Source organism: Rhopalosiphum maidis, chromosome 1, assembly GCF_003676215.2.
Source record: "Rhopalosiphum maidis isolate BTI-1 chromosome 1, ASM367621v3, whole genome shotgun sequence".
In the NCBI taxonomy this organism is placed as follows: domain Eukaryota; kingdom Metazoa; phylum Arthropoda; class Insecta; order Hemiptera; family Aphididae; genus Rhopalosiphum; species Rhopalosiphum maidis.
This window is the reverse complement of record NC_040877.1, coordinates 61,273,137-61,300,938: the sequence shown is the minus strand read 5'-3', so window position 1 is coordinate 61,300,938 and position 27,802 is coordinate 61,273,137. Positions and strand designations below refer to the sequence as shown.

Sequence of the window (27,802 nt, the reverse complement as noted above, 5' to 3'; positions counted from 1 at the left end):
CTTTACCTGTGATTTTCGGCGCAATTGATATATGCCCGACAAATGTTATAAGAAAAATATATTATTTAAAACAATCGAATTTATAATAATGACAACAACTTCAGCAAATACGTTTGAAAATGTGCAGTACGTATATAAATAATAATGATTTGGAGATTGGCGAACAATTGAACAATAATAATAATAATATGACGATTCGTGGCCACAGTAAAATAAAATTTAAAAAAAATAAGAATAATGAAATACAACTATATAAAATAAATATTTACAAATGTACACGCAAAGAGGGTTAGAACATTTTATGCGCTATAAAAGTGCTAATACTAAAAGCCATATAAAAATAACAACTAATAATATATAATATAATTTAATTAATAGATATAAAAATAATTCGCGAGAGAATTATAATGTTATTATGTATGATGTGTTTGTATGTCGGGTAACCGGCGATGAACTTAATTAGACAGCTTAATCTAACCTTAATCACAATGACGCTGTAGTGATGACGTACTGGGGTAATTTTTGTGAGCACTTTTAATGGTGTTAACACTGACAATTATTTTACATGCACACATTTCCTTTGATGTAAATCTACGTTTTTTTTGGAAATTTATAAAAATTTGTAAGAAAAAAGATGAACCGACAACCAATGTTCATGTGCTATGAACATATTTTTCCTACTAGCAAAATGAAAATCGCTCATCTGTTTGAAAAATATTTTTTATCTACCAGGACCCACTAAAATTTGATATAAATTGACAATACAGTATTAATTTAATGAAAATAAATATATTAAAATAGTACGAGTTTTATGTGAAGTTATTTAAGTTCATAATCAACATTATTCTAATGCAACTCCAGGTTCCGATAAGATTGCCGCGTTTTTTTGTTTTATTTAAATATTCTTTAACTTACACGATTTTAAGTATCGTAAACTACAACTAACAAATTTTATAACTAATCATAATGATTTATACAAATTTTTAATTGGTAGATCGGTGTTTTTTAAATTATCTTAATATATATGTTAAAAATTATTTCCAAGTCATTTTTACACATCTAGGAAATTCATTAATTTTTAATTATAACATTGATAATATTAAATTAATATTTTTTGTAAAATCGACTAAAGAATTGAATGTTATTTTGACCCGCGATCTTTTATTTGAATTACATATTAATATATTAGTATAGTATTTCGTAAAATGCCTAAATCATTAGTAGGTATTTGTAAGATATAATTAATAGATTTTTCATATTTGTTGTAATCCCTTAACTGTACAGACTGTACTTAGCCTGTTATATAGTTGAATGTATTACGGTAGTTTGAAACACATTTCAAATTGAATTAAAAAATAATCTAGAAAAAATTCAAACGTTTTCATCGAATGGTATCTTTTAAATTAGGTATGGAAAATTATCCACTAAATTTCATTAAGGAGCGGTGTGGTTCAACGCCTTAAGTAAAAAAACACGATAAATAATATTTTCATTTATAAATTGGTAAGTAATATGTTTGATTATTCAGAGATTTTAGAAAAAGTCTTTTGGGTATATCTATTATAGATACTCAACATTTTTCCTCATTCTATGACGCACAACCTATACTTACTTATTCATATTTTTCACACTTCAACAACCTCCACAAATCCACGACCAACCGAAATGTTGTAGTATCTTTATATGCGCCGTTTTATTAATTTATAATAAATTATGACACCCACAATCCACATAATCGTTTATTACTGTTTTTGTGATTTATGTTCTTACGTGCGTGAGTGTAAGTAAATAGGTATAGGTTATTTGTATTTCGTATTTATAAACAAATTGTTGTATTTATAATTTATTCTGATAAATACAGATAACTAATCCGATTAGAAACGAACCATTTAATTTAATATCTATGTATTATTATACATTATATAAAATAGTTTTCTATATTTTGTCTTTCACATAATATTATTGTCATTCCAACGAATAAATAAATAAATACATATTATTATTAATTAAAAAAGTCGTGTTTATTTTATCTTTATTTATTCTAAATCACAGATATAAAATTTCAAGATACAAAGGGAGTAATCCTTGAACGATATTATTTATTTTAATTTTACTTTTTATGATGTAGATATTAGGGATTAAGGTAAGAAATCTCACTGAAATCTACAGAAATATATTGCACCGCGTAAAAATGCATTTTATATTACCAATTTCGTTCACCGGTTTAATAAGTGTACTAGTATTATCATCGCTTATTGGTATATTAAATATATCAGATGCAGATGGGTACTCCAACTATTTTAAGTCAACGTAATATAACATTCACGGTCATATTATTGTATTTTATTGACTAATATTTTTTAATTTTACTTATATACATTAGTATGCAATTTTTTAAATTTATCACTAACCAAAAATGTGACATATTACATATAGTATCAATAAAATTAATATGAAGTATTAACTATAAAATTAAGTACTTGGATTACAGAAGATGCAATTAACCGTTTTTATTTTTCAAAATTTAAAAATTTTTTGGAAGTATAGGTAAGTCTAGTGAGGTTGCTCCTGGATTCGATATAGCTATATGAATGAGTTTTACATCTTGTATCTTTGTACTAGTTATTTAATAATATATTAATCTAGTACCTATGTAAAGATTTGGTTGAATATTTATACCTGGCATACCTACTTACATTTTTTACTTTGAATAATTGTTTTTTCATGTAGTTTACTTGTAGCATTTTGATCATGACGATCGTTTACACACCACAACAACGATTTTTTTAGTAAGGTAATGAATGGTTCCAAATTCCTACTGACCACTTATTATCTATATTAAACACATAGGTAGGTACACCGGTGCAAACTGCTGCAGTCTGAAGACTTTGGAAAAGGTAATTACACCAAACCAGACGTAGCTAAATCCATTGGCTATATAAATTCGCTGACGTCGGCTGTTCGGATAATTGTACTATTTTTTTAATTTTTGGATGATGTTAATATTGTTGTTGTTGTTGTTATTATTGTTGTTGTTGTTATTCTGTAAATTCCGGTTACCATTGTGACGTATATTATTAGAAATTCGAAATTAATGTACTGTAGCCAATCCACCGTAGCCAACACCCACAGGATATACGTATTCATTTTATAATGACGAGGAAATAATAATTATAATTAATAATAATCGTCTAATACGTGCGTCACGTTTATATATTTTTTTTTCTTTTTGTCAAAATCATCCATATTGTTAACCGCTTAGTAACTGAAAGTATTCACGATACTATATCATAATATTAAACAAGTATATTTTTAATTATACATTTTCATTTTTTGCCAAATTAAAAATTCTATTTTAAAGATTTTGGGATCTTTTAGTTGATTATAAAGCTGATTCCCACGACTAGTTTACTTTTCAACTACCCCGATAATAAAATGAGCAAGTCATTTGTGCATTAAGTATCCTGACGACTGTTATATTTTTCAAGTATAATATGTATTTTTGCTGTTCCTTTGATTATTGTGTCGCGTCTACCGACAAATAATAATTACGGTGAAAAATACTAGTGGGCAGTGATCAATCATAATTAAATAGTATTATATTGTTCCAACGGAATATAAAGTAACCACCAGTTTATCAATCATTGGCAAAGTTCATTAATTGTAAAAATGTGTTTTTAATTCATTATTTTAGTCCATTATATATGAAGTTGTATTATTTTTAAAGGACTAAAAAATCTTTTTTATAATATTTATTAAAATGTTTACATTTTATAAATAAAATAAAAGTTTTACGCCTTACTTTATAAGCTTAATAAGTGAATTTTAGAACAAATTGGATTTATAATATGTGTACAACTTTTTATCTGCGTAAAAGATATACCTATTTAATGAAATTGTAAAAATTAAATATCTTAGATGGATTTTTGATATTAAAAGTAGTGTTATAAGCTTCATATAATAATAATTGTAATATCAGTAATAAATATTAACATGTGGGATTAATAAAATATTATATACTTAATACTTAAGATTTTTATTTAATAAAATCGTAAATTTGTTACTATGTATAACACTAATTGCTTACATAATAATAAATTAACACGATTTTTTATAATCCTTTCAAGTTATAATTTTTATTGAAACACACTATAAGTGGAAACTACGTATATTTAAATTTTTCATTCAATGAAAGATTTAGAAGAAAAATATTAACTGGTACCTATATAAATGAGTAGTTATTAAATAAATGCGCTATAATAATAATCAAATAATCTAAAATGATCGATCAAAGATATTTATGTCTAACATAAAGCACTATATTATATAGTTATATATATTTTGTACCAATTATGTATTAGAAAGTTGTTCTAAACTATTATTTTCCGTAGAAATATAAACAATAATTTTTAAATATTTTCGTTCTAGAAACACGTGTTACTGTGTCCACTGCCCCGTATAATTTTCGTGCTTAATAATGATAAGTCGATCAGTATAGATGGATTTAAAGTATATTATTAAAATAGTGAAAAAAGTTATTTCGTAACAATTTACTCATAACGTAGTTACGTTATAATATCATTATATTATTACCTATATACTATTGGACGACCTTGGTCATCGAAGGCTATTCTTAGGAGTTACGGAGCTTACGCTTATGCTTTATTATTAACAACTTCTCCCATTAAAATATCAATATTCGACACGTAACATGCATACCTTCTTATATGCCTACAGGTTGACATTACGAATAATGGAAAACAGGTGCCAGCTTCTTAAGAAAACACAATAAAGAATACATAATAATTATATGCATACATTTAATATTATTATTTATTGACGATGATCAATTATTTCCAACTGTCTTTATTACGGGCTGCTTAGAATATGATTATGTGAGTCAGCAAAAAATTACCAAGGAAATAATATTCACGGTAAAAATATCAGAAATCAAGAATGGTGAAATTATCTAAAATCGAAAAAAAAATGGTTTAAGAGTATCGAAATGAAATTGAAGAGGATCACTCTGTAATATATGTTAACATTGTTAAACACTGTAAAAAAATAAAAAAAATATTAAAGTAGTAAATAATCTAAATATTGAAATTTTCTTAAATATAATTGACGTTATTAAATTTTAAGTAATATTATATGTTAATATACGATTCTTTTTTTGTAACTAGAAATTTTATTTTAAGCTAGCTGATCCTGCATGGTGTCACCCGTGACAAATTAAATGCCCGTGTTTTTAATCCCTTCTTAAACTACGTTAAATGTAAGCTCCACAAATGCCTAACAAAAACATTTGCATGATTTTAACAAAATAGGTACAAAATACAATCCTAAAATAATCTCCAATTATAACTTTATTCTAACCTTATATAAAAATAAACAAATATTCGTTTTTTGTGAGCTATCAAACTGCCGTGTAAGATCTCTTTAAAATGCAAAATTAAAATAATTGGCTTCGATCATCACACATCCTCAAGTATAGGATTACATTACTAATATACGAAAATTCAGAACCACGAAAGCAATAGACTTAGCTGTAGATCTCTTACACATCTATACATACTCAAACATTGTTATTTTTTCTATGTAAAATAAATAATGATGTAGTAAAGGCAATTTTTAAATTTGATAATTATCTGATTTTTGATTATTGATGTTATTTATAATTATTTTTTTAAATGGAAATCAAGGAAAAATAGAAAATTATGAAATATTATATTATACAGGTAGATATAATAAGTGATTGATTAAACAAAATAAATTGATAAAAAAAAGCCTAAGAAAATATGACATACTTATTCCAATCTGTTTAAACTTCATTGTTAAGTGTTAAGTCTGCTCATTTCTATTTTGCTTTAATAATAAATTTATTTGAATTCTGATTATTACAATTTTTATTCCTCTAAGTATTTAAAAATAATAGTGTAAACATGTCCAAGTGAACAAAAAAATAAAAAATATTCATACACACGCAAAAAAAAAAATGTGGTCATGCTGAAGAACTTGTCGATTATCTAGGATAAGTAATAAATCAAACATTAGAATATTTCAAATATTTTAAATGTGTTTAATACATTTTTATTTAAATAACTATTAATTGATTATTAATTGTTTTTAGAAATTATCAATTTACCAATTATAAATTATGTAATTTACGAAAACAAATATCGGATTATTTCAAGTAATTACAACTTAAAATATATAAATTAAAAACTAATAACGCAAAAACTATTTATAATTTTACACGAAAATTTCACTTAATCGTATATCCGAGTGTGATTAGTGAGATAAACTCCTTCTTAATCTTAACTGTTAATAATAAATAACCTTATAAAAATTAGATATTATGTATTGTAGTCATGTTCAATTTCATTCATCTATTTATTTTATTTTCCAATACACGAATATGGGATGATACGAAAAAATTAGGTTTGTTCTCCAACTAAAACACTATCACCAATAACATCATGTATGAGTATAAGGTTTCTAAGCTGTTTTTAGAATATTCGCAGTAACCCGACACAACAGATGACAGCAGTAAAGATTGTGGGCGTCAGTCGATGGCTGTTTCACTACGCATTAACCTCATCACACCTGTTAATGTTATTCGAGTGAAGTCCTGCGACATAACAATCAGTATTTATTCAATTAATTCTTATAAAAAATGGTAAATTAAATAACCATACATACTTTTTAATTTTTGAGTTTTTTTATTAGTTTCCTTAGATAAATATTAAAATTAGGTACCACTAAACCACTTTACCAATACACACTACCTAATTGGTGTGTATTAATGTATATTAATAAATATTTTATTCAATTCGTGGTGCATTTATAGGTCTATATAGACTCTATAAGTTAACATTCAAAATATTTTGGATAAGGTTTTTAACATTTTGAAACACTTAAACTATTCAATCATTTAATGCACCTATATATATTATACAATTAATCTAATCTATATATCATATAATTATTTAAAGTAAAGTGACATTGAAATCGGTTAATTTTAATTGCAGCATATTCAGTAAGATTATGTGTTGTAGTATGATTAACGATAAATAAGAAGATTACTGCATGATAAATATTTCAAGGATCGCCAAATTACTATTCTATTTTAATAAATAGTATTTAAAATAAATTTATTTTAATATAAAACTAAGTTTAAAGTATCTATTTTAGTTTATATATTAAATGCGTCGTCAATTTTTACGATAAAAATAAATACTCCGAGTTAAGTTATCACGTGCTATTAACATTTACCAATGTACTATATTATTATTATAATTTTTAAATTAAAATGTATAAACATAATTATTTCTGAACCTAACTGCTCTTACACTTTTAGACTCATTGATGATGCCAGCCTTGAGACAAAATCGTACAATGATAGGCAATGAAGGAGTGGATCGAAATCCCCGAGAACTTTCCTTGATATTTAGCAAGTGATTTACAGTGTTAAAATTGTGTGGTTAATTTTGGTTTATGGAAATAAATCGTATTTAACTAGTAATTTCCTTAATACTCACAAAAACGTACGAAAAATTATACAGAAAAGTGAAAATAAGTATTTATACAACACTAATATTTGACTAAATAAATGTTGTGGTTCTGCTATTATAAAATCAAATATTTATATTGGATATTTTAAACGTATGGTTTTCAAAATATTTAACTTCTTTTTGAGGTATTTATAGGTATAAGAATTTGTCGATTAATTTATTAATATTGATAAAAATGTTATACTCGGTTAAAAAGTTTGAATATTTAATACAAGGTTTTTCATAAGTTCTGTATAATAAATAAATAATTATCAATTTAAAAAAAAATTATAAACATTTTAAGCTTAAATTTCTATGAAATTGGACGTGTTTACGAAAAATAATGGTTTTATAATGATTGGAAAAAAATATTACTCATAATAACTTGAAACTTATTATAACTTATTATACATAATAATATTTTCAAAAATCTAAATCAATTGTAAGCGATGTATACGAACCTATTCACAGCATTCAACAGATCGTTGTCTGTATGTCGTATGTCGGCATCGACTTAATACCTAGTTATGAATAAATAACGGTAAAAAATATCTTATTAGTTATTATACTAATATCTTAATATCTTAACAATAAATTAATATACTGTTTTCATAGTAGCTGTTAAACACAAGATAAAAAGATGACGAATACATAGTATATCGATTTAGACTTAAGACCAAGATAAAGTTATTATTTCTACCAAATTTGAATGTAAACTTTGATATTACTAACAAGGAAATATAATTTAATATGAAATAAGTTCCCTAGAAATATAGACTGATAGTCAACAGACATAATATGATAAAAACTATTATTACTTATTATATAGAAATATACTCGTATATAAATCTTCACTCAGAATCGTTTTCGAGTATAATTGTTAATTAATAATTAGTTGGGAAAGAATAGTGATAAATATTAATTTATTAAATGTTATACATATTTTATAAAAATTGGCTAAGTATAATAATTACTAGGTACTAGACTTAGTACTACATTTATTTTATATTCAATACAAAACTAAGAATTATTATCATTAATATAATATAAAGATTAACAACTCAGAAAATATAATCATTTGAACTATTAGATGTATTTCTGATGTATCATCATTTTTAAAAATTAAATTAGCAATCTTCTTTACAACCAACAGTTAAGAAAATGGTTGTTATTTCAAAAAAGTTGAAAAGCAGTTTATACTTTATATTATTAAAGAATAGTCCTTAAATTTTATATAAATAATCTTATTAGTACACCACACATAAATATGGCAATAAAAAAAGGTAAAATTTCATCAAGCATACGGGCAAGAGTAGGTTGAGTATGGTTTGTAAATCATCCTGTATGGTCGTCGTAGGTCATGTACTTTGAAAAACATTACACTTTCCCGATACAATATGTATATTAATAAAAAATTATATCGAAAAAACAGATGATCCAACACCGGTAATACACGTATACATGTAATTTCTCAGCTGTAAATACATGATGCGCATTTCACCTGTGGGGAATTTCCCCTGTTTCACGTATGACCTAGACCGTCAAATGGTATTTAAGTGTATTGGCGCATGTTGTTGATGCGGATCCACTGTAGTTAGTTCCACTAAGGCAACCGGACAGAGCACTTGCGGCAGACCTCACGATTTCGAACGATTTTCTGTTTTGATTTTGATTTTTTACTATTCTATAGGAATATTGTACTTGTTGCTTGGATAGATTTTTATCGTAATTTTTTTTCCAAGTAAACAGTTAACAGTATATTATATAGTCCTATACACGAATTATTAGACAATTATAATAGCAAACAATATAACGTTGCGATTAGCGTGAAGTTTCCGCACCAAAATATTGAGCACCATACATTAGAACGAAGATTTTACAGGTAATTTATATTTTAAATATCTTTATAAGTATGACGAATATTATAAGAACAATTTGAACAGTTTTAAAATTTTAATTTTTGGAATATTTCGGTATTATTTGTTACATTTTATACGTTGTTAATTCATTGTTAGGAGTTTTTTTATGTCTTTAATTCAACTTGTTATGAAATATCTACTCAATTATAAGTCCTTACTCCTTAGAAATTATTAGGTACATAATATATGAATTATATTATGCATTTATTAAATTAGGCAAATATTTATTGTACGTTTCAAAATGTATTTATTTAAACTAAAAATAAAAATAGTTATATATTATAGATGCGTATAAAATGTACCGCTGATAAAAAAGAAAATATACAGTACAATATTTTTAGAAGATTCATTTATATTACCATCCTATACCTTTTGTATAAACAAAATGATTTCAACAATTACAATCTATGTTCAATTCAGCTTAATAAGCAAATAAGATAATCCAATTCAATTTAAACAGTATAATTTATTTTTAATGTGAAATTTTTATCCAAAGAGAGAATATTTATTTCCAAATATTTTTTATTCAACTAGGTATACGGTGTAATAGTGGTAATATAATAATACGCGTAATTATTTTTAATTTATTTTTTAATAAGTTATATCTCAGTCTATTAAATAAGTCTTAAAAATTTATATTTATTTTTTAGTATTCAAACCTCTTTGAATATGATAAATAAAGAGTTGAGGGCATAACATTTACTTGTATTTAATTCGCTGTCAGAAAAATGTATAATATAACGGTATTTGCTTTAATAAGTTCTAATTGCTTTTCTTTTAAAATTGCATATACTTTATTTAATTTCATCAATTTATTTATTAAAATAGGTATTAAATTTGTGTTAAATCCACTATAAAAACTCTTTAAATTGTACTTTTGTATTTTTACGCAAAAAATAAAATTTGAAAAATATCATATTATGCGTATACGATATTAGATGTTGAATCAATATAGTATACACCTATTAAAAATATTATTAAAATTTTAGAATTTTAAATTATAATATACTACGTTCAATACCCGCTTACTTTAAGCAAATTATATTATTGTTTTATGGTCAAAGGTCTTGACATACGATATTATACATTCATTGTGTAAATGGAAGACCGATATGTAATTTATAATTAACACTTCTGGTTAATGTAAACATATTTAAAGAGAAATACTTAAATATTTAACCACCATAATGTAACCTTTAATTATTATTTCAAGTTCAAATTTACGAATACCGGATTTTGTTAAAATATATATCAACATATTACATAGTAAGGTGTGTCATAAATTCGTATAATAATAATAATATGACTGTTAATCTAAACAATCTAAAATTTTTGTTTCATTTATCTTTAGTAGGTAATTACACAAATCAAAAGGTCATTAGTTACAGCACTTAATTACAAGTTAAAATTATTTTAAGTATTTATGAAATGTTACATTATTATATTATTAGATTATATTTTGGTGATCATATTGGTTGATTTTAAGAAGTATAACATTTTCTTGTTTTACTCAAGTGTCCAAGTGTAGCATCAAGGTTTTCTATCATGTTGAGGTTTAGTTAGTCAATGCTCCTCATATCATTAACATTCCGTTATAATTGTTTTACTATGAGCGTAATACCACATGTTTCGCATATTGGAGGTTATTTTTTGCCATGAGAAATTCGGTGAATAAGTCTAGTGTGTACGATTCTTAATCAATTTATTATTGTTCCTTAATTTTGTTTAAGAGTCGGAACTGCCTAAGTCTCATCCGTATGTCGATTTCTTAATTCGATTCGGTTTGATGTTCTATTTATTCCCGAATACATACCATTTGTATCTCACGTGCATTTGTATACAGTTTATACAGTTTTTAAAGTCATAGAAAGAAATTTCGATATAGTACGTAATACATCTGCACACGCTATATTCATAATATAACTAATTATGTATTTTGTGTTTAAATATAAAATTCTAAAATTTTTTATAAAACAATTAATAGCTACGTGTATACATGTATTATGATAAATATATAGAATAGATATACTAACGGGTACACTGGGTACAGCATCTAAAGACATATGTTAATAAATATAACTTTATTTCGCTCAATATTATATCGCTTTATTTGATTCGGTCAACGCACTACGCATAATATATATTATATTAGGTCTGGCCAGGTTTCGATACATATATGTTTTACAGTATCTACCTATAAACGTTAGTTATATGGTATAGTCTGCGAGTTGCACCGTGGCAGACGATACATATTTATTATTGTTGTTGACCTTAAGAATTTCGCATTTGCAAATACGTCATTGGATAAATATTTTAAAAACGTATAAAAAAAAGTAATACCTGTTTTAAGAATTAAAATAAACCAATTATTTACTCAAGGTATTTACAGTTATATAATAATATAATATGATAATTGGTATTTATATGATAGCTATGATACATAATGGAGTACTACCTATATAAATATTAATTTAAAAAAAAAAAATCAAAATTAGTCGCGTGTTCGTGGGGGCGGCACTACACGGGAGCAAGGGTGGGCAAGTGACCCCAACATTTTATTTTGCCACATTAAAATCTAATGTTAAAAATGTGTAAATAAATAAAGAAATTGTAAATCATTATTATTAATATATAAAATAGTATTAATTACTTTAAAGAGTTTTTAACTTTAGTTTTTTTCATTTATTAAGTTATATTATTATAAGTTTGACTGTTATATTCGAATTCAATATGCTTTTTTGCACATTTAGAAATAAATATATTGAACAGATTTAATACTAACTGCACAATTTCTAAAATATCATACATTAAAAGATAAAAAGTTATGTTATATACAAATAAAAGAAAACGGAGGAAATCGGTTGCAGACAACAATAATAATAACTACAATATTGATTATAGACTTATAGTATATTTAATTTTCTCATTAGTTTACAGTTAAATTTATTGACGAGTTGTTTGATAAGATTATTATTTATTATAATCAATAATTATGTCGCTATGTGACTTTATTTTATTAGTATAAATATTGAAAGATTGTTTATTTATATTTCAATATGGTTTCAACTCAAATAATAAATATATTAATTGAATGATTTTCACAGAATTACATTCATGATCTTCGTACTATTGACTTAAATTGATTAAAAGTTTGAAAGTAATTATTTAGTGTTTTTGTCAAAAATTATGAATTTTTGGTGTAGATACGATACTCCAGTATTATCGGGCAATGTCAATTTTTTTAATCTCTACTTGACTTTACGACATTTCCATTCCTTTTTTATTCATATTGGATTTACATTTTATTTAAAAATGAATCTTTCATACAGAATGACAAAACTGGTTAACGAGCATCCCCCATAATTCCTTATTTGGTTTATTATTATTATAGTTGTCATTGTTTAAGTTTTTGTATGTTTTTTATTAATTTAAAATTATTTTAATTGGATTCAATCCGTTTGTATTTAAGAATAGAATTAATAAATAAATAAAATATATTATAAATTATAATTTTATTCGTTAGGAAATATACTTATATTTGTTTATAATTGTATTATTAATTGTATGCGGTAATTTTCTATTTGGTTTTTGGTTATACCTTCGTTTAAGTGTTTTAAATTCAAGCTTATTTTCTTTAAAATTCAACAGTTATTTATATAAATTAAAAATTTACTCAATAATAGTAATGTTTTAAATAATAAATTAAAACGAAAATTATGTAATCATAACGTATTCGTATTAATGAGTTATTAATAATAATATTAACACTTGATGCATAGCTAGGTCATCGCATTTTAATTTTTTTCTTCCCAAATATATTTGATTTGAATTTACGTAGTTATAATATTATGTGGCAGTTATTTATTAACAATTAGCACACAAGTACAAAAAGCTTAACATTAATGTAACAGCTAATTTCCATATTACCTTATATGTATAATAGTAGGTATACGGTATACCTTATACCTTTATGTTATATTTTAAGGACGCAATGGTAATTTTTTTTTTAATATTTCACCACGCGCTTCGATAATTTACTATATAGTATTAAAAGCGTATTTGGCCAGTAAAAAGTCGTACATCTGTATTAGGATATATACTCAAGGATACATAACTTAATTTATTTTTTAAGTTACAATGTGTTTGAACAACACTAGCTGTGGGTTAATTGGTAATTCGTACAGTTTTTTATTCTGTGCATTATTTTGATATTTCAGGATGCCTGCTGATATTGCAACCATGGATAACTTTGATTTGAACAGCCAGAACACAACTCATGACATGTCAGAAATTCAATCTTTTTATGATGGTATGACGGTATTTTTGACTGGCGCCACTGGATTTGTAGGCAATTTAATACTAGAAAAACTAATCAGGTAACAGCTATTCATACAAAAACGTCAATAATATATTACACGACACGCTATTGTTTAATCGTATTTAAATTGTTAATTGTTAATTACCTACATATTTTGTGAATTCACAGTATAGTTTTTATTAGGTATATTCATATATACAATAATATGTCAACACGACTGTATATGTATGTATACAGTCACGTGGCAAGCATATTCAAATCTTAAGCAAAGTATTTAAACTATGACTCATCCACTAACCCTCTACAACATAATATATAATTTAAAACTGTATTGCTAAGATTTTTATTATACGACAAAGTTCATTAAGAATTTAATAATAAAAAAAAACTATAATAATTAATTATACATTCACAAACATTTTAATTTTTAAATTCAAAATAAATTTCTAGGGCTAAATAATTGCATTAGGCAAACGTTATTCACCACGCCATTGTCACCACTGTACGTTAGAACAACCTTACGTGTAATTAAAATATTGAGTTATACACAGCGAACGTTGAAATTTGAAACTATTAAGTAGAACTAAACTATAATTGATGCACTGATCAATGGCGTACCGACAGCACGTAATTGGATTATTGTTAAGAATAATTTCAAAATATTATACATAACCGAAACGGTGGACGATAACAATATTATCTGTAGGTTAGGTACTCTACAATTCTGGATTTATAAATTAAAATTCATACTCAGGATTGTTTATTTAAAATTTAAATATATTCCTATGTTCGTATATAAGTTTATCACGACATCAGAATACTTGAGTAGCTATGTACCTATATGGTTTTTTGTGATTCAAAACAAAACACGGGAAACAAAGAGTATAAAATATATACTGTGTAGGTACATCATGCAGAATATTTAATAGATGTAGTTTGCGTAAGCTCGAGTTTGTTTTTTTACCTTATTTTTGTATACATTTTGTTTCCAAATTTAAATTTTACTACTTAATCAGATTATCCTAATCACACTTATATTATTATGATTTGAAATACCAATATACCATAAAAGGTGCTGATATGAAAGTATATATTATCTATTTCCATATCAACTGACAATACCAGATTTTATTTTATTTAGGTACTCAGGACAATTTACTGTCGTAATACATATTTTTATTTTAACACACATACAGTATTATATTTTGTACAACGTATACAACCTAATGATTTTCCATTACACCTAATTGTATTATTTAATTTTAAAACGTCGTAAATTATTATACCTTGGATGTCTTAATAATATATTTTTATCTTCGAGAATTCCAACTGTGAATAATTATAGTATTTAAATATTAAAATAAAAAATTTAATTTTTAAATGTAGACTAACTTAAAAATTAAGAACACTTAAAGATAAATACAATAATGTTTGATGCAATATTATATTAGGACAATATTATGTATATATTTATAATATTAAATTACTTAAAATGCATTTTATTTTTATTTTAGAACTTGTTCAGGAGTTAAAAGAATTTATGTCTTGATTAGAGAGAAAAAAGGAAAAACTACAGAAGATAGGTTTAAAGAGCTCTTTAATGACCCGGTGAGTAAATATTTTTATTTTTATTACATTTAGAGAGTTTGAAGAAAATGGTTTCAGAAATTTAACTATTGTTATGCATGGATAATAAATTATCATTGTATAATAATGTCTATAATATTATGGCTAAATTATATTACATTAAGTACGTAATAATCAAGATATTATATTAAATAATATACATCAAATGTATACCAATTGTTTGTTCATTTTATTAAATCGAAATAATAAGATTAACATAATCATTCAATTATTTAAAATTTAAACATAAATACTAAAACTTAAATCAAACTTATGAGCTACTTAATTTTAAACTTAATTTTTATAAAAACACCCAGTTAAAGTATTTTTAAATATCATATATGTTCATTCACGAATTCTGAATATTTATACATTCAAATGGATTTAGACTGAGTCATATTTATGTTGATTCTTTTAATCAAATGTGTGTATCAAAAACGGCATGTAAAAAACAATAATATTTATAAATGACAAGTGTAAAATAAAAACATATGAAACGAACAGCAAACACATGATACTTGAATGTCAAAAATGAAGAAGAAAAGAGTTATTGACCTTTAAAAGTGTCAATTAATAATATAAACACAATTTAAGTATATTTAAAAATGTTACATATAATATTATATAATGTATAATATGTATAATATAATGTATATACATACCTACAAATACATATTGAATGATTTAATTAAAAAAATGTATTTACAATTTGTTATACAATTAATACAATTAATAAAAATGTATGTGTAAATATTATGTAAAATTTAAAATTCGATATCAACAATTTATCTATTTAATCTTCATATATTTGTTTTTTAACTTTCGTATGTTATAATTGGTATACATTTTTTTTTCATCTAATTGCAGAAATATTCAATATATTTTCATTAATTTGTTTGCATTGTTAATTTTTTATTTTCCAATCGTTTTTAAAATTAGTGTAATAATAATGAACAAATAAAAAATAAATTTATATTCAGTTAAGTAAAATTCGAGGTGTTAAATTTATTATTTTAGGTATTTGAATTAATGAAAAAACAACAACCCAATTATTTGGAAAAGATCACAGCAGTTATCGGTGATTGTTGTTTACCGAATTTAGGGATAGATGTGCAATACATGAATATTTTAAAAAATGAGGTAACACATATAAAACAAAAATAATTATATTAATTACTAACTTTTTTTAAATTATTTATTTTTCAACTAAGGTTAACATTGTTATACACTCGGCCGCCACAGTAAGATTTGACGAACATTTAAGAAAAGCCGTTAACATCAATATAATTGCCTTACAAGATATGCTGAAAATGAGCCAAGAAATGTCAAACTTAAAGGTAGATAACGCACTCGCGCGTATGCACTTGTTAATTGTATTTTTTTTTAACCAAAAGCACTTATAAAAAGGTAGGTAAGTGAGTACCGCTCTGTTGCACATTAGACGTCTAGTGGGTCACTATTTAGGCCTGTTAAATTTTAATTCAATGATATATTTTCATTGTATACGAAAAACGATTCTGTTCGGAAACAGTCTATTTAGCCTATATCACCAAGTGATAATGTTTTTTTTGATGTTGCTACTTAAGTCAATTATTTTATTTTTAGTACTTTAATAGGTTGATATAATTTTTTCCCGAAAATATTGCATGAATTATATTATTGTATTTAATAATTATAATTTAAAGTAATACATATTTATATCATAATTATAACAACTTAATATATAGTTTAAAATGTAAAAAAATCTTTCTGTATAAATACCATAAAACAGTAAAAATAGATTCATACGTCTTATATAATGATTAATGAGTTGGTGATTTAAAATAAATAAAGATAATTATTATACATTATTAAACCCATAATAATATGAAGTACATACAATTTTAAAGTCCCACTAATGCTTTTAAATCATAACAAAACAATATTAATTTATCATTATTTATTGTTTAAATAATTAATTTCGTCCTAATTTTAACTTAAAATGTCTATAAAAAACTATTTTTTTTTTATATATTTTTTTGGGTTTTATGGTACTAATATGAACTACTTATGTGAAATCTTGTATTAAATTTTTAAAACTTAAATACTAAAATAAAAGTTTTTATAAATTTTTGACTAAAAATTAGTTTGTGGTTTTGATGAATTTCATCAAAATTCTAACTTCAAATGCATAAAAAAAAATTGTGCCTATGTGTTTTTAATGCTTTTATACAGATATAAGAATATATTTTGTATAACATTTTCAAACATTAATTCTACTTAACAAATAATTTTATAAAAAAATATACATTTATAAACTAAAAAAATTGAAAATTTCCAATACCTACAAATAACTTAAAAAATGCTAACATTTTTTTTTAAAAATTCTATAGTATAATATGATAATATAAATATTTGGTGAAAATTTCAATTATTTGTAGGTTTTGTTTTCGTGTTACATCAAAACAACAAAATTAATTTTGTTAAAAATATAATTTGCTTAAAAATTCCCGTTTTTCTTAATTTTTTTTTGCTTTTCCCAATTTTAAAAATAAGTATTGAGAATTTTTAAGTTTATCCTCTCTAAAATACAAACTACATATAATTTAATATCAAAAACAAATTTTATTTATGTAAATTAAAGCAATTTATCGACAACTTATTGTGTTTTATTATATATAAAAAAATCACATCCATGATAAAATTAATATATTCATCGTTCCGCTCAGAATCTAAAATAATTATAATAATAACAACGACTTGTGAAATTAATTACTACCAAATTAATAAATTTTATTTTTACTTTAATTTTATTTACACTTATTTCCGTTTAGGCTTTTGTCCACATTTCTACAGCTTACTCGAATTGCGCCGGGAGAAAAGTCGTTGATGAGGTATTCTACAAACCACCAATATCTGGAGATAATTTGTTACAGCTCGTAAACAGTCTTGACGATGATTACATCGAAAGAATTACTCCTTCGTAAGTAGTATACCTATTTATCTGCATAATTTTTTCTCGGTTAACAGATAGAACAAAAAATCTATTACTCAATCGAAATAAATAAAAACTAATTTATTGGTTTCTATATTGGTTAAGAATAGTCACAATTTATGAATAAAATTAATTAAGGGTCGAAAAAGATTGACGAAAAAAAATTAAATCATGTTAATCGCTTGTTTTATTCATGTAGAATATTGAAAGAGTGGCCAAACACGTATGCAATGACAAAAGCTATTGCCGAAGGCGAAATTTTAACATACGGCAAAGGGTTGCCCATTGGAGTGATAAGGCCATCGATGAGTGAGTAAAAAGTGTATACTTGTGTTTGATTTTATGTATTATGGTTTAGCAACCAGCCTGAAACCCCTTGGTCTTCATAAGATTTCTTATTGAATTGTAATAATTTCTTGTATATTTTAGATAATAATTGTTGAGCTATAGTGGTTTATTCTAGTAGTTAATACAAATAATAATAATATAAAATGTACTCTTATCAAGTGATGAAATACAGACATACAATAAACTGTATTCTGTATTAATTAGAGTAATGATAATATTCTTGACAGTAATACTTCTATATTTTATGTATAGTTATCATAAATTCTAAGTAGAAAATACAATTATTTATTACGGACCCTGCTTATTTTCGTCCTCCACCAAGACATTTTTGGTTGCACTACTGATAGAGTGGATCATAGCTGTAGTTGTGATTACGAAGAAATTATAAGTTTTTGTAAATTGTTTTTGAATCGTAGTTGTCGCCACCGACGACGAACCTGTCTCCGGGTGGATCAACAACTTTTACGGACCAACGGGAGTCGTAGCGGCCACCGGTATTGGTCTCATGCGGTGCATGTGTGCCGATCCCAAACAAATAGCTGACATCATACCTGGTGATTTTGTTAGCAACGCTGTTGTGGCCTCCGCCTGGGACATCCACAATGAATGGTGAATAACGATTTTACAAATGAGTATCTGTGAGGGTTATGATATTTTCTTGTGCTTTCACGTTAATATAGCACCGATAATATCGGAGTAAATAATCATATTATTGAAATCTACTAAGAATTAAAACATTTGACGCTGTAGACGACTGTTAGTCCTTTAAGCAATGGCGTCTATAGTAATTGAAAAAATATATTTTCAAAATATTTATATCATGTATGAGGCCTTAACCTCGAAATATAATTAAAATATTACAGACCAGCGCCACACGGTATTTGCAATTATATTATTTTCAATCATTTATACTGTTATTTTGTTCGTATGTCAGTCGATGAAAGTATAAAATTATTATGATTTCGATAAGTCTGCAGTACTATTAAGAAATAGGCAAGTCAGTAATTGAGTAAAGATCGTAAAATCGTATTGATTTTCGACGTAACTGATATATTAATTGTTTTAAGAAAAAAATGGTCTACGATTATTTATGCAAAATGTAATTATTTTTATAACCATCAAAATTATTTAATATTTGTATCAGCTTAAAGGCTCGTACTTATTCAATAATTTATAATAAATAATATTTCATGACGGTTTTAAATACACCATGTTTGTCTGGTGCAGCCGTAGTATTGGTATTAGGTACTATTACCTTATGAGTACACTAGTACAGTAATAATTAATTATATTATAAGTTTTCACTCAACTGCGGAAACGTTTTGAGTGTACGTATCGGCCGGTGTTGCTAGCTCTCGGATGGGTGACCACCCGGGATTTTAGTGACAAATCCGTACCACACATACAATCCTCTATAAATGAATAAACCATCCAATGGCTTTGTTGCCGTGGATTAATTAATAATAATAATAAAAAATAAATTAAAACATTCTAGGCAAAATCATAAAAGCGCCAACGGGTTGAATAAAGAAAATCATGAGCCAAAAGTTTACAATATCGTTTCTTCGAGCTCTAATCCCTTGTCATGGGGAGAATTTTCATCATACAACATGAAATTTGGACGAAATGTGCCCTCTATAAAAGCGGTGAGTGGTTTTAAAAGTTTAAATTTAAATAATTATGTTGAATGCAAGAATGAGTTTGTTTACGCACAGGCAATATTTATGATCAAATGAAAATAATTATGTTTTTTTTTTGCCTTCTTTTATTTATAGATCTGGCCAATTATGTTGAGACTATCCAAAAACAAATATGAATATACAATCTTATGTTTTCTTCTTCATATTGTACCTGGTTATATTATCGATTCCTTAGCCAAGCTCACGGGAAGAAAGCCACAGTAAGTAAACGACGACGAAAAACTAAAAAATATATTGTACTTACATTAATATTATATGACTAAATAAAAGTTTTCTCAAACAACCGGCTATATTAACGTATGTATAATTGTATACCCATATTATAATATACCTTCGATTTTTACTTTTCAGATTAATGGACGGATATAGAAAAATGCATAAATTCTCTGAAGTTATATCGTACTTCAGTCTACAATCGTGGACGTTTCACGATGATAACACAAAATCGCTGGTAAAAAAGATGTCTAAATTAGACCAGTCACTATTCAAGTTCGACATGTCTAAATTAAGCTGGAATGAGTATTTCAAAAAACACGTTTTGGGAATTAGATTGTACATCATAAAAGATACAATAGACTCGGTGCCGGAAGCAGTAAAACGAACTAAAAAGTCAGTAACACAATCCAAAAGATCGGTCATTATTTTTTTATCACAAGCATTTGATGATTATTATTTATTTTTTTTTCAATTTATGTTTTCAGATTGTACATGATTCACTACACGTTAATGTCTATATTGGTGGCATTATTGATTTTAATAGTGTATGGGCTGTTCATACTATTCGTGTAGGTAATTCAAATCTCTGTTGTCCTAAATGGCGATTATACATGTATAATAAACATATGTATTATATAAACATAAATCGCTTAGTTATGAATTTTTTTTTGTATCTCATTATGATGTATTTTACTTTTACTCAAATTTGTACAATTTTATGATAATTTTTATACTCAAAATTATTTAAAATTCTTTAATAATATTATTGTTGTACATACTCGTTTTTATGCGTCCAAGCATACTTTATAATGTTAAGTAGGTATAACGTGTTTGTATTTATTATAAGTGGAGTTAATAATTATTATTGTTAATATTAAAATATTGTATGGATATAATATACTTTGTTTTAAAATGTATTATATCCGAAAATAGTTTATATTACCGATTTTAAAAGTAATGTGAATAATTATTAAAAAGACTTTTAGTTATTATGTAAATTATTATAATAAATATATATGGTGAACAAACTGCTTTTTAATTATTTTCTTTTCTAACTTCAACAATGGAATTTTTCATTTAGGTAAATTTAATATAAAATGTAGACAAATTATAGTTAATTGCACCTATTGTAATCATTCTAATTCTACGTTTAAATAAAATGTTAAGTTGAACTTGATATCAATTAGCTCCCATAAAAAAATAATAAATAATAATGATGTACGAAACTAAAATTGTACAATATTAAGTTAATTGAAATTCATTAAATATGATAGAAATAATATTGGTTTAAAGTTTAGGCTCCTCTATATAACTGGCTTTATACTGCATACTTGTATATTTTGAATACAATATACTGTGTATCTGTATACATTATTTATTTATATTAGTTTGTGCGTTAGCTAAGTAGTGGACTTCATCGTGTTAGTTATAGTACCAGGACCGCAGGCGTAGCTTTCAATAAATCGGTGCAGTTGTTTATTTAGACTGACAAAAAAAAAAGCTTACAGGTAAACTACTGTATTTTTTACTTTTGGTTTTCAAATGTAATTAAGTGCATTAAATAGAATAGACTAAAAATTTTAAAGCATCAATTTCCATTTTTTAAATAAATTACCACATTATATACATTTTTTACACATTTAAGACTAAAACAAATTCAAATTCAAATTTAATATGTATTTTGTACTAATAAATAATATTATAATATTACTGAAAATTTTGTATAGTTGATCTATTAATTGGAATAGCTAGATAAACTAATATTCATAAATACACTGGCAATTAATGTGTCTTTTTTGATAACATAGAATATACAATTTATTTCAAATGATAGTTTCAGTAGAATAGAGCACAAATTATTTTTTCATTGTGTACTCCGTGAATTTATTTAGTCTATGTTATTTATTAAATATTTCACGTTTTGTTAGCGCGTTTATTTTTAAAAATAAGTAACTAATCACCAGTAAATTTTCAACTATTAACAAAAATTGATTTAATATAGTTCAGTTTACAGAATTTATGTCTGTAAACTATTTTTATGTATATAATATACAATATATATATAATAATGATTATTTTTAATATAATAAAATTATTACTACCATAACAGAATATTATTACCAAATATTAGAACTGCTTAATTTTCACTTAACACTCTGCTCATAAATGTTATTATTATCATATATTTTTTGGGTTCAGAACAATATAAAATATTTTTTTTAAATATGTAATTATTTTCCGTTTAACGTCTTATTTATACTTATACTTAACCGTTTTTTACGTCAAAAGTCACGACAGTATTTTTATGATTATAATAAGTATTATTCGATATTATTATACTTGATGTAATTGCGAATAAGACACTTTTCTTTTTGTTGATTTTCAAGATATGTGTACAATTTTACATATTGTTGAGAATCCGTTTCAATGTTCTAAAACAAATAATAACATATTTCATCATTTTTTATTATATTTCTTAATTAGATGTAATTTTTTAATATTCATATTATATTTTCTTTCAATCGTAAATGATAAAAGTTTAATAACAATAGTTTAATATCGAAAAGCAAAAATTGTCCACAAATTAAAATAATTTAATATATTTCAAATTACATTTAACACATTTATTACCATCGAGGCATCGAATATTTATGTTCAAGCCTACACGTGTCAATAAATTTATCTATTCTGAGTGACTTACATGATAACATCTTTGAACAAAATTTCTTTTATACTGATTTTTATTAGCTTATTAGCTGTTATATCATTATATCTACGATCGACATTTAATCAAGATCTTCTATATACGAATAATTCGGTAGAAGGATGCTTTCAATTATGCATTTAATGCAGAACTTGGAGCAAACCACGTTTCAATATAAAAACTAATACGTTTCTTAAAACAAAAACGAGTATTATAAGAGGTATTTATATTTTATCTTATTTAATTACAACAAATAAAATAATTATGTGATAGTAAACGATTATCGGTAGAATCAAGTCCACCACGCCGTAAAAAGTACAACGATATCATGATACAAAAATAAAAATAATTGTGGAAAATTGTTCAGAAATACCAATAGTTCAATATTTTAAGATGTTTATCTAATAATATTCAGTATTAAGCACTATAATTTTAATTTAATTAATTAGGTTTTTAGTGTATATATAATAATAATTATAGTTATACAGTACCTATATTTTTGGTTTTTGAAGAAATGTTTTTTTTTACCTATTTTTTATGTTTATAATATGTCTAAAAATGTATTAAATTAATTATAGGAATAAATATTTTTTTTTAAATCAGTTTAAAACATACATTGATCAAAGATATTTTTACCAACGATATCATTTCGAAAATATTACGACATAGAACCACTTACATTCCTAGTCAGTTATCTATATTAGAAAAAATACATCTTTTTTCAAAATGACAAAGAAAAACCGATTAAATCAAAATCAAACTAAGCACCAATGATCTTATGAAATTATCGTAAATCTCTCTTATTCTTAACAAAAGTAGGTAGGTACCTACCTATATAATTTGTCCTAAATAAAAAAAAATACTTTAACTGAATCATAGGTCAGATATAATAAATAAGAAAATAATTGCAAAAAGCCGTAATTTCAAAAAAAAATTACATAGGTAAAATATTGGGAGGGAGAAACTTTGTGCGATAAGTAGCGTTGAATTCAATCGATTTTCTCTAAAAATACTTTTATTACGTATATTGATACTGGAACTTATTATTGAAAATTAATATTTTTTTTTCATTAAATTATATCTACATAACCTTCATTTAAAATAAATGAAACATTTTGCAAGTAGGTATACTCACACGAACAGAAATTTGTCCAGACTTGCTGATGACCACCGGGTATGATGAGAAAACGCAATCGTTAATATGTCCTGGTTGGTGTATGAAAAGTGTCATGCACACCGTTCTATCATATGTGCCTTGACACCAATCGATAATGTGATAGCAAACCGCCGATATAACGCATTGTCTATAGGTTTTAACGATTTGTACTGCTTCCTAAATACGATACGCATAGTTTAAGGACAAATAATTTGACAAATTTTTAGCAAAGCTGAGCAAGTTTGTCGTGAAAAAATGTAAATTTAGAAAGTTGAAAGTCCATAATATTATTAATACTGGTGTGTGTTAAGTTTGCTTTAATTTTGTTAAGAATTATTATTATACGCAGTAGGACCACAAAGACATTTTTTAATAAATATTTTTTTTTTAACGTACCATACGTAATATAAACGTATAAATGAGGCACTTATTTCACTTGTGAATTGTTTAGCTATTCATAAAATCAAAATTGAATAAACTTTTAAATATATTTATTGGGAAATAAGTTGTAATCTTAATAATATATATTGTTGTAATATATAAGCGGTATATGATGCGTACAAACTGCGGCGTAAAAACATTATCAATCCAATTCGAAGGTAATAAATCCATAACATTCTGCGTTTTCACCATACACTGCAAATCATATTTTCCCGGTCCAAATTTCGTTTTTTTCTTAGCGTTAGTTATGTCCAAGTGATGTTTTCCCCAAACATATACGTCTGACAGTTCTTGAATTTCACACTGTTTCACACGAATATATTGTGTACATACATAATTTATTATATTTTTAGTATTTCACTATATCAACTATCATATTTGACTGAAATTTTTTTACATCATGACTCATGAGTAGTAATTGGCCAAAATAACCAAAAGTAAAAATATCGAAATCTAAAAATACATCGTTCCAAAAAGTGATGACAGACACAACAAAAAACACACGTCATTATAAAATCAATACATTCATCGCTTCTTTAGAATTTAAAAACATTTCTGATACAAAAATAAATTATTAAAAATGTAATTTGGTATTTAACAAAGAATACAGAGTTTATTTTTCCAGAAATTTAAAAATATAACAACCACATGGTTGTAAAAATATCACATTTACCACATAGGTAAAAATATCTAAAGATAGTTTAAACATTTTACTATAACAACACTTAACCTTCAAAAATGTAAGCGTTTTTGTTATAATTACAAAAAAAAATCGTAAATATTTTAATACTTTTAGTCGTTTTCCGTATTTCGAATATGACTCACGAGCAGTGTTATTAACTTATAAAAAACAAACTGTCCATATTATAATACGTAGAAGACCATTCGGTAAACGGTCTATGCTCACATAATAATAATTAACATTTAAAATATGGAAGATAAGCATTTATTTATTATACTTAACTTAATATATTTCGTCGTATTAAATTGTACTAAATATTTAAATCTATGTAATCGTATTATTATTATTATTTCGAAATATTTATCATTCATCTTTGTACAATACGTTTTTTTTTTATGTATATAATCGTTGCTAAATTTCATAACGAAATCAAAACATAATATATTAATATAAAATATTATATTATATATATTATAATGTTGTTTTTATAATAATAAAAAAATCTCATCGAAAACAAAACCTCAGCATTATTTAAGTATATGAATATTAATAATATACTGTTATAATGCAACATACTATTACTGTATTATATTATTATGACATATACACATTAACTCACATCAAGTTTTCGTGCGATGATCCCCAAAGCTTTACTCACGTGATGTCTAGACAAACCGGTAAAGTTGCACTTGCGCAGGCGTGTCGCGACTTCCGCGAAAATCTGTAACCACGTATTTGACCACGGTCCCATTACCACGATCCTAGCATTCGGGTTGGCCAGACGGTCGAACAATTTGGCCTACATCATATTACCTTGTATTAATATTTGTAAAGTTTTTTAAACGTAGTTATGTAGAGTATATATAAGCGCTTGTTAGGTTTGACCTTTTTGAAAACATGATCTAAGTTGTGGATGTTTTCGTGAACTACGCGGTCAGACGCATTCAGATTAGTCATTAGTAGAAGATAATCGGCCTTCGAGAACGCCTCGAGATAATCTCCGGTCACGATTAATTCTGCAAACAGATTTTTATGATTTTTATGACGAAGATGGTGATAGTAGTGTTGGTTTAACGTATTAATGATATTCACAAAAAAAAAAAAAAAATATGTAAATAAATACGATTAACAGCGACGAATCCAAAATCGATATTAATTATTTATTCATAACTATTATTTGTATACAATATTAACGATCTATAATATGTATATATATTCTATTACGATTAAATCGATCATTAGCCAACCTTAGATCATTAGATCTTAACTATTATAAGTAAATTATTATTTATTAGTTTATTACTAATGCAGATTCATTTTTCCAAAAAAAAATATCATATTTTGAAAACATTTGAAGAAAAAAAATCGAATAGAGGTACATAGCTACCAATGTCTTTAACTAAATGAAAGTTTTATTAAATATGTATAGAAATTGAACGATCTGCACTACCGGGTAATTCATTTACCATAAGACTTATTATTTTAATATTTTATTTTTTCGAAAAATATATTTTTATTATTATTTATCGTTATCGTTTTTATATTTTTAATGACAGCATGTACTTATTTATAATTTTTTGAAATATTTTGATGTATAAAAATCGAATTTTGGATCAGTTTTATAATTTATAAGTATTTAAAGATAGTATGATGAATAGAAGGAAAGGATATCCGTAAAATATTGATCTACTACTCTTCTCATCTAAACTTTAAACACCTATAATTTATAAATTACTTGTCTGAAATTTAATTTTTAACGACCGAATCACTCCGATTAATATTTTAATTACGAATAAGAAATTAAAAATGTATGTTATTATTCAAAAGAGTGAAAAACTTAATTATTTTACACAAATATTGTTTTGTTACGACTTAAAATTATGTAAAAAATACTTTAAAAAACGTTAGAGTTTTCTGTAATAATGAGTGTCTTACGTTAAATAGATCACTCCGTTAACAGGTAAATAAGTACCATTCAAGTTGGAGAAACAACATTTTTTAATATGTTCAGCCGTTTCAATTACTTCGTTAACGTCTAAAGTTAAAATAAATACGTCCACTTTATTGTCGACAAACACTTTTCTTTGGAGTATGTTGAACGCCAATTCAATGCTAAGCACATTGTGGCCCACAGATATCACGACTTTGGTAACGATAAAAGCCAT

At 25.1% G+C, this 27,802-nt stretch overlaps 2 protein-coding genes across 2 annotated transcripts; one reads left to right on the top strand and one right to left on the bottom strand.

Annotated features, from left to right (window-relative positions):
• The first annotated feature begins 9,135 nt into the window (after nt 1-9,135).
• Nucleotides 9,136-21,500, top strand: LOC113560894 (fatty acyl-CoA reductase wat-like). Its single transcript, XM_026967052.1, has 12 exons — nt 9,136-9,435; nt 13,690-13,848; nt 15,305-15,398; nt 16,434-16,556; nt 16,628-16,753; nt 18,230-18,378; nt 18,590-18,699; nt 19,155-19,347; nt 20,234-20,384; nt 20,514-20,638; nt 20,790-21,047; nt 21,140-21,500. Exons 2-12 carry the CDS (start codon nt 13,691-13,693, stop codon nt 21,225-21,227), a joined length of 1,575 nt encoding a protein of 524 aa, XP_026822853.1. The 5' UTR covers nt 9,136-9,435; nt 13,690; the 3' UTR covers nt 21,228-21,500.
• Nucleotides 21,501-22,975: 1,475 nt separating this feature from the next.
• Nucleotides 22,976-27,802, bottom strand: LOC113550394 (malate dehydrogenase-like). Its single transcript, XM_026952186.1, has 6 exons — nt 27,610-27,802; nt 26,523-26,653; nt 26,257-26,436; nt 25,076-25,258; nt 24,494-24,691; nt 22,976-23,086 (listed from the first exon to the last, which is right to left on the bottom strand). Exons 1-6 carry the CDS (start codon nt 27,800-27,802, stop codon nt 22,976-22,978), a joined length of 996 nt encoding a protein of 331 aa, XP_026807987.1.

Excerpts from the sequence above, each read along its gene's own strand:
- LOC113560894 (XM_026967052.1), top strand. The coding sequence starts at position 13,691 with ATGCCTGCTGATATTGCAACCATGGATAACTTTGATTTGAACAGCCAG. Across the intron at positions 15,399-16,433 it reads AAGAGCTCTTTAATGACCCG|GTATTTGAATTAATGAAAAA; the intron begins GTGAGTAAATAT and ends TTATTATTTTAG. Across the intron at positions 20,639-20,789 it reads CTCACGGGAAGAAAGCCACA|ATTAATGGACGGATATAGAA; the intron begins GTAAGTAAACGA and ends TTTACTTTTCAG.
- LOC113550394 (XM_026952186.1), bottom strand. The coding sequence starts at position 27,802 with ATGGCTTTTATCGTTACCAAAGTCGTGATATCTGTGGGCCACAATGTG. Across the intron at positions 26,654-27,609 it reads TTGTTTCTCCAACTTGAATG|AATTAATCGTGACCGGAGAT; the intron begins GTACTTATTTAC and ends ATCTGTTTGCAG. Across the intron at positions 26,437-26,522 it reads TAGATCATGTTTTCAAAAAG|GCCAAATTGTTCGACCGTCT; the intron begins GTCAAACCTAAC and ends AATATGATGTAG.